This window comes from Nyctereutes procyonoides, unplaced genomic scaffold (assembly GCF_905146905.1).
Source record: "Nyctereutes procyonoides isolate TBG_1078 unplaced genomic scaffold, NYPRO_anot_genome, whole genome shotgun sequence".
Lineage (NCBI taxonomy): Eukaryota > Metazoa > Chordata > Mammalia > Carnivora > Canidae > Nyctereutes > Nyctereutes procyonoides.
In genome coordinates, this window is record NW_026575036.1 from 3,049,139 (window position 1) to 3,061,313 (window position 12,175).

General features: G+C 36.8%; 1 protein-coding gene across 8 annotated transcripts in view; it reads left to right on the forward strand.

Moving 5' to 3' along the window:
- Positions 1–12,175, forward strand: part of PIK3C2G (phosphatidylinositol-4-phosphate 3-kinase catalytic subunit type 2 gamma) — a 355,918-nt gene that overhangs the window by 84,522 nt on the left and 259,221 nt on the right. For all 8 annotated transcript variants that reach the window (XR_008663575.1, XM_055318866.1, XM_055318867.1 and 5 more), the window contains 2 exons: positions 3,280–3,402; positions 7,211–7,244. Coding sequence is in view for 7 of the 8 variants with exons in the window: in XM_055318866.1 (XP_055174841.1) it covers positions 3,280–3,402; positions 7,211–7,244 (157 nt within the window). In the remaining variant the exon portion in view is untranslated. The remainder of the gene's footprint in view (positions 1–3,279; positions 3,403–7,210; positions 7,245–12,175) is intronic.

Here is a 12,175-nt window from a genome sequence, read left to right on the forward strand (position 1 = left end):
TCCTGTGTCTCTGCCTCTCTCTCTCTGTGTCTCTCATAAATAAATAAATAAAATCTTAAAAAAAAAACCTGGAAAATGGCAAGCTCTTACATAGCAGTTCCTTTGGTCTCCATCACAACTAAATGAAAGTGGGGAGGAAAGGATATGTTGTTTTGTTTTGTTTTGTCTTCCAGAAAGATGCAGAAAAGTTTGTCACCAATCTTCGCCAATGTTCAAAATACTTTTAGTATATGCTTAATATCTAAAGTATTAGAATGCTGCTCCTTCAGAGTCTATGACACATCAAATATTTCCTACAATAGGTTTGGAATATAGCATATAAAATATCAAAACTGGGATCCCTGGGCGGCGCAGCGGTTTGGCGCCTGCCTTTGGCCCAGGGTGCGATCCTGGAGACCCGGGATCGAATCCCACGTCGGGCTCCCGGTGCATGGAGCCTGCTTCTCCCTCTGCCTGTGTCTCTGCCTTGTCTCTGCCTCTCTCTCTGTATGACTATCATAAATAAATAATTAAAAAAAGAAAGAAAGAAAATGTGTTTAAAAAAAAATAAAATAAAATAAAATAAAATATCAAAACTGCATTATTGTCAATATTCACTACCCCAAAGAGTCACAGAGATAGGAAGAATTAAGAGGTAGTCCAGTTCAAACTCCTATGTAATGCAAAAATCTCTCGATGTTCCTGACTCTTCGCCTGCCTATAATGTGGAGAACTCTACATGTGTGAGAGGACAGTCTCTCAATTTTTGAACAAGCCAGTTTTTACAAAGACTTTTCCCATACTAAGTGAAAATGAATGTCTCTAAATTTGCAATAATTTGTTTTAATTTATCATTCCAGAGCTACTTACAGTAAATCTAATCACTTTTTCACTTAAACAGCCTTTAAATACTTGGAAAGAGTTACCCTGTTTCCTTTTCCTTCTTCTCTTCCAAGGCAAAATTTCCTTGTACCATCACCTACCTTTACCTTATGTCCATTACACTACAGTTTTCTAGTTTAGGTCTCCATCTGTGCTCCATCTGTGACCCAAATTCCCTTCTCCAATACCTAAATATGAGATGTTCTAATGTTACATATCCCGCTTTCAATTTTTATTTCTTCTATATTCTCTCTTTGGACAATAATGTCTAAATTCTTGGCCAGGTATCAACTCTATGAATATTATGCTCAAATCTAGCTTTGATATCCCTTAAAATCAGGTGCTAATGCATGTTTCATATCTGTAGAATCTTTCATATGGTGGATCAGTCATCATAGGATTTGTAATTTTTAGGCTGATTATTCCCCTTCTACCAGGGAGAGTGTGTATATGTGTGTGTGTGTGTGTGTATGTGTGTGTAAAAGAGAGAACATATGCCCATGTGTGTATATATAAGGAGAAACTCCGTGGTTTTGGAGTGTAGAAATGTGTTTCCATACAGCAGTTTTGCATTTGTTTCTGCCTGTGTCCAAAATAGTCACTATATTCTGACACATTTTTTTTTTGGCATAAATTCCTGCCATAGTATAAATCCATGCTTCACAGCTACACACACAATTTTTCAGGTAATCATTTTACTCAGTCAAAGCTCCTGAGTAGAGAGAGGCTTCCTCAAAAACTCTCTTGATCAGTAGGCATTGTTTTTCTTCTCCCACGTTTTGCAGGTGACAGCCTATCCAGTGTCAGAGGTTTATTCAAAGATTTCAGCTCCAGATCTGCTCCTTTCCCTACTTCCCCCTACTAAATTAGGTCTAAAATCTCAGCATTTGCCCCACTGAGAACAGTAAACACCAGTCTTGAAGCCTGAGGGCCTAAATTTAATCTGATATTTCCCACAGTCCATTGCAGCATCAATGCTGAAGACACTGCTCTGGCTTTAAGATTCCTCTTTAAATTTCTATCACCCAGAAACTTATCCTATCCTTGTTTTGGACTAAGCTATATATATACATTTACACTTTTTCCTTATAGTTCATCTAGCATTTATATGAGCACGTATTCTGTGTGTGTGTATTTTCTGAATCCAATAGTTGGCAGAGCTAGAACCTCACTGCATTTCCCAATATATGAAGGTTCTGTCTGCTTGACTGTTGCCAGGGAAGGTCAAGCTCTGCATATCAAAAACCATATGCATCACAATACCATCAAAAATCTTCCCATTTTGCCTGTTTGTTGCCATAATTAGTGGGATCCTAACTTCTAGGTTTCCCAAGCATAAAACTTTGGAATCATTTAAATCCAAACTTTCTGTTGGTCTATACATCATCCAATAAGTCATCAAGTTAATTCTACTATTGCAACATTTCACTTAACATTCTAGCAATCTCAGCGATTTACGAATGTAATGAATATGTTTATCTTTCAGAATTTAAGGAAGATTAAAGGAGATAAATAGATCACATACAAAGCACTTCAAGACTAGAGTAAAAGAAGGCATAAATTAGCTACCAACTGACCAAGTCAACTCAGCATTTGCATTTTAATTAGCAATATTTTAGAGATTTCCACAAATTCATGTCATACATCAACTTCAAATGTCTGAATGAAAACTAATCATAGCACCAAATACATCCTTTTCATAGTTTTTATTACCTTCTAATTTTTATTTTATTAGATATGTGTACATATACAGTGTCTGATTTCTCATATAAACTGAAAAATTTGTGTAAATGAGTAAAAATTAATCAAAAATGAATTAATTAGCCAAAATTTAACCCTTATTCTCTGCCAGGAACTTTTTCATATTTTATTTTATTTAATCATTATAGCAACCCTCTAATTAATTATTATTGTTCCAGTTCTACAGAAGAGAAAACTTAGATCCACAAAAGTTAAATAATTTGATAATCACAGCTACAAATAGAGCAGAACCAGGATTTTAACAAACAAAACCTTACTGGAGAGCTGAAAACAAAGTCTACTACATTGTTTTGAATTAATATATCAATGGCTGGGTTGCTCTTCTTTGGAAAGTCTACTTTGTCAAGTCTAGTTTCAAATGTGGTACCCAAAACTAAACTCCAGTTCAGATAATACGTATGGAAAATGTGGTGGGTTTAACTTTCTAGTTACGGAGAGTATATGACTTTCAGTTTAATAATGAAGTAGATCCATCAAGCATGTCACAATGTTGACTCAAATTGAGTTCACACACAAATAAAACAACTGCTTTTTCCATATGAACTACTTATAAATTTTTCTTCTCCATATTATAACTGAGTAGTTGTGTTTTCTTAATCTGGAAAAGACTTAAAATGTATCCCAATTAAATCGCATCTTCTTATTTTTCATCAATAGCAACATGTAGATAATATTATTGAAGACGTAAAAAATATATGCAGTGTCCTGGGGTGTGTGGAGACCAAACAAATTACAGATGCTGTAAATGAACTAAATCAAATTCTTCAGAGAAAAACAGAGGTAAATATTATTTTAGACCTGACATCAATAATTAATTAAGAAGAGTGAAAGAATTTTAAATAAATACTGTGCGTCTGTGTGTGCGTGTGTGTGTGCATATATATTTCAATCATTTGGGGTTAATGGAAACTTGATTCTATTATACCAAAAGGATTTAATTAAATTAAAAGGAAATTTCTTACATCTTTGAAGTTTGTAATTGCAATATATCTTCCAAGTGAGACTGAAATCAATCCTACCATCCTACCTAGAGGAATATGCTTATATAATAACATTCAAAGGCTAGTGTGTATATAGACTATTAATGGTTCTCATACACCCAGTATATGCAGGGGTAAGTATTCATGCTTATATTGACAAACATACATATAGAAAAGAAAAGACCAGTTTTTGTGCTATCTTTGGTTGAATTTGCAATGCACACTGCTTATATTATCCCAGAGATGCAAATAATAGCCTGGTTTTTTTTTTCAGTTTAAAAAATAAGTATTATGTGATTCTTTTAAAAATCTCAGAAATCTGATGTAGAATTACAGGTGTGATTATTGCCCAATAAAAAGATTAGGATATCTGGTCACAATAAATCAATTCAATCTTGTTATTAGTTTAGCAAATGATGAAGCAGAAAGATATGATGATGAGAATAATAACTAATATTTGATGGTGCATTGCAATAATAAAAGAGTTTCACTTATTATACCACTTTTATTTTAACTCATCCTCATATCAATGCCATGAAATTGGTATTTTAATGTTAATTTTATTATTAAAATCTGATGCCTATGCACGCCTAGGTGGCTCAGCAGTTGAGCGTCTGCCTTTGATTCAGGGCATGATCCTGGGATCTGGGATTGAGTTCCACATTGGGCTCCTTGCAGGAAGCCTGCTTCTCCTGCTGCCTGTGTCTCTGCCTCTCTCTCTCTCTCTCTCTCTCTCTAATGAATAGACAAATAAGATCTTTAAAAATAAATAAAATCTGATGTCTAGAATGCTTGTGTAAAAAGGATTAATAAGTGGCAAAAAAAAAGAGATTTGAACCCAAGCCGCTTCCTCAATATATGTGAACTTTCATAACAGAGAGTGATTACATGTATTCCTTATCTGCCCAAAGAGGAACAGCACAGATTATACTACCTTGAATATGCCAGCCTTGAAATTTCAAAGAGATTGATTTAGAAAGTGGACAATTATATTAGTATATATAAATCATCATCATTGTTTCAAATAAGTGAAAAAAATCAGTAATTTCTTAATGTTGGATTTTCTATTATCTTAATTAGAACTTGTTTTTGTAATTAGAGAGTAATAATGAATATAGAAATTTAAATACCTTGTTGGTATTACATAGTGACAGTGATGACTCATTTGCAGTGGAATCATCCCACCAAAAAATTTCCTAGATAACATCCATTCAAAGCTAAAATCCCAGAGCAAAGAAGAAATCAAAATTTAAATAATATAATCAATAAATACCAAAATTTGATGTCTGAAGTTAATAACTTTATTTCCTTACATTTTTCTTAATGGGAAAATATCTACTCTTATACCTTCCAACTTATAGTGGAAAATGAAGTAACTATGTAGTCTCCAAGGCTGTTTTTTTATGTACATATTAATATCCATAGTCTTCTCAAATGATAACAAGGAAAAAATTTGAAAATAAATTTTCACTTAATCTGGTCATATTTTTTATTCTATGTCAGTGTGGGGAAATGGCTGTATGTTATAAAAATAAGTATTTTGATGAACTCAAGAACTTAAGAATTAAGAATTATATGATGCTAAGAGCATTCCAATAGGTGAAGTTATGTCAGGATAACAGGGTAGTGAGAGTTAATTTTCCACAAGCAACTAGTTTCTCTTAAATAATCACATTTGGGAAACATTATAAGCACTTAGAGCTGATAATCAAATACAAAGAGCTTAGGGTCATAAATATATGATTTGAACTCAATATCTACCAGTCTTTAGCTGAATATCTTTGGGAAAATTAATTCACATCTCTGAGTTTCAGCTTTCTTCATTGCATGTATGCATGCACGCATAAAAAATTAAATAAATAAATAACAGAAATTGCAGGGTTCCTATGAGCATTATAAATAACGTTAGTAAAGGTCCAGATGATAGTTTCTTGCATGAGTCATTATCATTACTGGAGGTAGTGGGGATGGTGCTGGTGGTAGTTTTTGAGACTCCTCCCCATGTAACCTACATGAATCATATCACAAATGTAGTTATACTCTTGTTCATGCTCTCATTCAGTATTGGAAACAATTTTCCATCCTTCAATATTATGTTCCAGAATCTCACATAATGTATCTCCATTTCATGTTCACACAATAAATGAAACACAAAGTGAAAAATATGGTCTTAAACATTGTGCTGTAGGTGGATGTCATGGTGATTTTAAAATACAAATTTATATTTCTGAATAAACTGAATTGTAGTTAAGTCAGGCTAACATCTTTAATAGTCTCAGCCACATGGAAGGGGTGAAGATCTTACATGTAGTTGTTAAGCCTAGTAATTGAAACTATGCTCAGATGAAATATTATACCTAAGAGAAACGCTTCTGAAAAGGTTTATGTGAACAATGCTTTTAAGTGAAAAGCTGTATATAAATTTAATTGCATTTTAAACATGGTAGAAGTGTTTTCTCTGTAAAGGAATATTGTAGAAAGTTCTTTGTTATAAGAAAACAATTATTCCTTAATTTGTTTGAGAATCTGGGGTTTCATTAATTAAAAGCGAACTTCTCCAAGCAAAAAATTTTAAAAATTTAATGTCAATTAAAGTGGATCATATTGGGGCACCATGTTTAAGTGTCTGCCTTCAGCTCAGGTGATGGTCTCCGGGTCCTGGGATTGAGCTCCACCATGGGGCTCCCAGCTTAGCTCAGCGGAGAGTTGGGTTCTCCCTCTCTTTCTTACCCTCCCTGCCCCATTCTTGTTCTTTCTCTCACTAGCCCGCTCTCTCTAATAAATAAATAAAATCTTTTTTAAAAATGGATTATATTAGAAAATGTGTTTGCTTTTGGACTGAAATTTTATTTTTAGTGAATCTGTGAATCACTTACATAGTTTTCATGATAATGAATTTATCACTAGCACTTTCTAAACCACTTAAGTAATTCTATACCTCCTACAAAAATAAATGCAAATAAACAAATGAGCAAATAAATAAATAAAACCATACTAATGGATATGAACTGAAATGACAACAGAAAATAAAATTTCAGACAGTACATTTTTTTAAATTTAGGATATGGTTCCAAGTGTTTTACTATCAGTTTCTAAAAATCTCCTAAAAATAATTAAACTATATTATGAGTTTGCATAATTCTGCCTACTTCCATCCAGCCCTCTTTTCACTGTAGTCCAAAGGTTACAACTGAGTGATTGCTAATAATAAGAATTGAGCATATTAAACAAATAATTAAAATGAATTTATTTCAAAAAATCATTCACTGCTATGGAAAGGGAATTAAGTTTAGCCAATAAATATAAAGCTACTTCAATATACTAAACAGGCTGAACTTACTCTAAATTTTTTTCAGTCAAAAAAACTAGATTGTTTATTAAAACATTCAGAAGGTTTTTCTTTCATCTTACAATTTAGCTTCCCCCCGTTTATTAAGCAATATTGATGTATGACCTCAATAAACATTTTGTCTTTTTACCGTGTCAGAGAAATTTCAATGTTCTCTAAACATTTCAATGTTTAGATCTGGATATTATCAGTTTGATTGTTTTTTTGAGTTTGTTTTCTAAATAACAACTGTATCTTTGTACTTGTTTTTCTTTTTTAGAATTTTCATCAAAATTCAGAGACTTCAGCAAAAGGTAAAACATGCACGTACCCAAATTAAAAAAAAAACAAGTTACAGAATACAAATAATTTAATTTCTTTTCAATTTTTCATCCAAATACTAAGGTAACACATATACAGAAATATTGTTTGAAGTGAAAATGCACTGCTAAAACTTTTTACTGATGGAAACGATTATTCGGCAAGTGAATAAAACTTCACACTCTGAACCTTTAGCCTGACATTTTTAAGAAATGCGAAAAGTCAAGAGATCTGTAAAAATGAAAGGAATACAGAAAATATTCTTATAACCATTCTAAGAAACTATAAAATTTTATTTAGCTAATTATATATTGATGTAAAAGAAGAGTCAGAAAAGTAGCAACTGTCTTTCTTTAAAGTCAATAATTTCGTATTTAAATTCAAACTCTATTTGAAAGTCCAATCTAACATAATATGTAGGAGGATTAGGTTCTGGAATAATTACGATTCACAGAGACTCAGACTATAAAACTGCAAGCCACAGGAGGACTTTGCCTCTACAGAAAAATAGTGGAGGAGTAATAGTGTGATGCAGAACAAAAGACCTGGCTTTTGAAATCTGGTTAATTTCAACTTTGCCACTTTTTGACTCTGTGATCTTAGAAATTTAATTCTTTGATCCTAAATTCCCCTAATATGCACAGAAGACATGATAGTATTTAATGTGCAAGGTGTGGTCAGAGCTGTTCTGTTTGCAAAAGCAAATGGTATTTGGCATATGAACAGTGAGCATCTTCAAGGAAACGGATTCACCTATGTTCAACTAACACTCTAGGTTTACAGGTCACAGTGAACCGCAAATGATAACCCCAATCTGCCCTCCAAGCCTTAATCTTTTTAGGACAAAGCTATATGCAGAGGGTTATCCTCTCAACCCTAATTCCCACCACTCAAACGAAGACAATTACATTTGAAGAAATTATCTACCTCACATCACAAAGGAAAAGGGATGGCAGAAGACATGGAGAAAAAACAAACTGCTAGTGCAAAAAACCCCTGTTCCAGGAATTCCTAAACTCCAGAACACCATTAAGGAAGGGACAAGATAGATATCCCCTAACAATATCACTAACACCGAGTCTAAGTGACAGAATGAGGAGTTAACAAGCTGGAGGTATGCCTATATGGAATTGGACCTCTCTTCCTTTCTTTTAGGAATGTTGGAATAAAAATCTCTTCATCCCATATTCCTCAGGGGATGAGATATAAAATCCCACAAAACTGTGTAAGAATGGTCCCAAAGGTTTATATTCAATGCTAAATCATCACAGGTTCTTTTTTTTAATTTTTTTATTATTTTTTTTCTTTATGATAGTCACACAGAGAGAGAGAGAGGCAGAGACACAGGCAGAGGGAGAAGCAGGCTCCATGCACCGGGAGCCCGATGTGGGATTCGATCCCGGGTCTCCAGGATCGCGCCCTGGGCCAAAGGCAGGCACCAAACACCACTGCGCCACCCAGGGATCCCTCATCACAGGTTCTAATTAATGTATTTTAACCAAATATATATTTGTCACTGTTTCTCAATTTTATGATACTATAACTGGTTCCCCAGAGTAAAACCAGGTGTGGTAAACATCATTACTCCGTATTTCACCACCAAGCTCATCTTGAGTCCCTAGTACATTTCTGACATTTGAAATGGACTCTTCATCCAGTTTTGGAAGTAATGCTACATAACGCATAAGCACGCATCTCTATGCTACCTCAGAGAAGCAATTTATGACCAAGAACTGTATCTCTGCACAAAAAGTCAAGAGTAGAGTTTGAGTCATTATCCAAATGATCATGACTTCCCAAAATACGTGCTGGGGCCTAAATTAATAAGATCTCTAACCCAACTTTATGATTTATTTTAGAGGTGTATTCATTTGCACCAGGTTGGGAATTATTAACAAGAAGTTTGTACTTCCTGCTTCGGAGGGCCAACATCACAATGTGGTGACTGGGAAACATGTTTCTATAAATCTGTAATTCCCTGCCTCCTGTTGCTCAGTACAATCCCTGTTGGTTGGCCTCCAGAGTGTCATGAGTCCTCTTTAAAAACTATTTCTGCGCTGCTTTGGTCTTCTGTTTTATTAATTGCCACTTGCTGATTTCTCAGAGAATTTTAATTAGAGCTCTTTCATGCTGCTTGTCCCCTCAGACTGTTTCAACAAAGGACGCCATTTTAAGCAAAATTTGGCCATTTTATACATTTTTGTACGAGTTTATAAATGAGTGATTAATAGCATGTGCCGAACAACAACAACAAATGCCTAATTATGGACAGACCTACTTGAGAGGCAGGCTGTGGGAAGAGGCTCCATGCTGAAATCGGTCTGTTTTTTGAGTAGCCAAGTTGTCTGGTATTGGAACGCTGCAGACTACTGGCGAGAAAAGCTGGGTCTTTTGTGTTATCCTCCTTGCAAAACAACTAGAAACTACAAGCAATTTAGGTTTCAGAAATAACCTGAGGAGGGAGTGCGTGTGTTTGCGCAAACAACGGCAGTGCGTGATCTGACCGGGCACACATCAAATTAAACCAAATCACGACCGGTTTTAAGCACGTAATTTCTTTTTTTTTTTTAATCTTTTTTTTTTAATTTTTATTTATTTATGATAGTCACACACACAGAGAGAGGGAGAGAGAGAGGCAGAGACACAGGCAGAGGGAGAAGCAGGCTCCATGCACCGGGAGCCCGACGTGGGATTCGATCCCGGGTCACCAGGATCGCGCCCTGGGCCAAAGGCAGGCGCCAAACCGATGCGCCACCCAGGGATCCCAAGCACGTAATTTCTAACGACGTGCTTACTCGAGCTTCCCGAGACGCCTCAGCTGCCTGGGGATTCGGCCATAGGGCTCTCCTCTGAGGAGTTGGGTAGCTCTGCGCAGGCGCAGAAGTGTGCTGAGGGCGGGGCTGCGTGCCGCAGGGGTGACTGGGACGCCATCTCTGACGGAAGAGAACCCTGTCCTTCCGGGTCGTCGGGTGGAGGCGGAGTCTGGAACCTGGAGAAGAACTGGGGTCCAGGCTGGACCGGTACGGAGGCAGGGCCTTGCGGCACCACGTCTACCTCATCCAGCGCGCCCAGTACCGCGTGGACGTCTTCTCCAAAAAGGATTGCACACCGGCTCCTGTAGGCGGCAAACGGGCTAAGCTTGGGGTTGAAGCTTACTAAAATCGAACGTTCCTCCTCCGTGACCCGCGCGGTAGAAACCGCTGACGTCATCGGCAGACACGTGCAAAGTCAGCACAGGTTTGCTGAGGGAAGGCGCCGCCATCTAGCCTAAGGAGCCAGCCAGGCTTGCCACATCTCACTGGAAGCCGGAGAGGGAGGATATTACAGAAACAGAGCCCGAGGGAGCTGTTCTCCCAATCCGCGTCCACCCAGCAGATGCCTGGTAGTAGCACAGCAGTTCTGAGATGTGCTGTGCCATCTTCTGCCACCTTGTGTGTCTGGCACCACAGTTCCTCCACGGGCCTGGCTCCACCCCTCCCCCGCAGTACCCACTTGGTGGTCGCGCCCACTGGCCAAGTAGCGCTCCAGACCTCTGAGACACAGGGTTCAGGCCTCCTGACTAGATCTCCCGCTTCTGGGGGGTGGGTATGGGGGCCTCAAGGCCGCCTCACCTCAGCACAGTGGGCACCACCAAGGAACACAGATTCCATCTTTGTCTTCCCTCCACAGGCTAAGCTGTGGTTCCACTTATTTTTTTCCGGGGCGAAGTGGCAGAAAAGTAGAAATACTGAAGATGTGGCATTTCAGTATGTTCTTCTGGCCCAGGATGGGAAAGGATAGCATTCAGGGCAGATATTTCTCTCTTCGGGTTTTTCTACCTTATCCTCGTCTATAGAAGGAAACTGTAAGAGTTAAGGAGGCCTATGTCGACGATTGAATGAAGCCTGACAGATGCTGTATTAGGACGAAGGGACCAAGGGGTCTTTGACCGTGAGCACAGCTGACCGTGCCACCCCACCGGGGGCTCCTTGAGCCAAGCCCAATCAGGCATGACTGAGGAGGGCAACTGAGCTTCCATTCACAACTTATTTTGCTTTATACATTCTTTTCATTTCCTAAAACCCTTTTATCACTTAAATATTTTTCAAAGATTTTCCTGATCTGGGTTAAAAAAATAATAATTTTTGAGCTTTTATATTTGCTTACTCATTTAACTTCTGAAACACTGCTATTGTGGAATATTAAAACAAAAACAGTCGCAAGTCGTGAGTATATTAATGCATTTAAAATATCAGTAGTGAAAAAAAAAAAACAACAACAACAAAATATCAGTAGTGAGAATTATTCACTGGCCCAATTAAAAGGTCTGACCCTGAACTCCACTCCTACGATAACATTCATCATCCTCCTAAGCTTCTCTGTTGTTATAGCACCATCTTTCCTGATTTTTTTTTTTCCTTTCTTGATTTTGATTCAAAGTCCACTGTCTTGTGCTACCTGGCCCATTTCATCAGTCTCTTCTACTTCCTTCATCTTTGGATAGGAGTTTTTCCAGGAAAAAGAGTTTATTGGAAGAAAGCCAGAAAAGTTTACCTTAAATTTAGTGATTAAGTTTCTTCATATGGTCTACGAAAAGTTGGCATGCCTTCATTTAGTACACACTTGAGAGCTATTAGCCCCGGTACTTAGTCTTATTTTTTTTTTTTTCATTTTTTCTTCCTCCATGACAAGTCACTTTTAGGAATAATCAATAAACTCCCTTTAAATAGCTAATAGTAAAACTTCAGCAAGGATTTGATTTTGAAGGGTTTTAGTAAGCTTCATAAATTTTTCATTTCAAGCTTATTTCAGATCCCAGCCAGGTACTATTACTATTCTCTTTTTACAGCAGCATAATGTATATGATTAGTGTCAAGTTAATGGTAAACACCGTAGCATAGTCAAATTTATTATGATTAATTTTAAGTGGGGTTTGTTTGAAGTA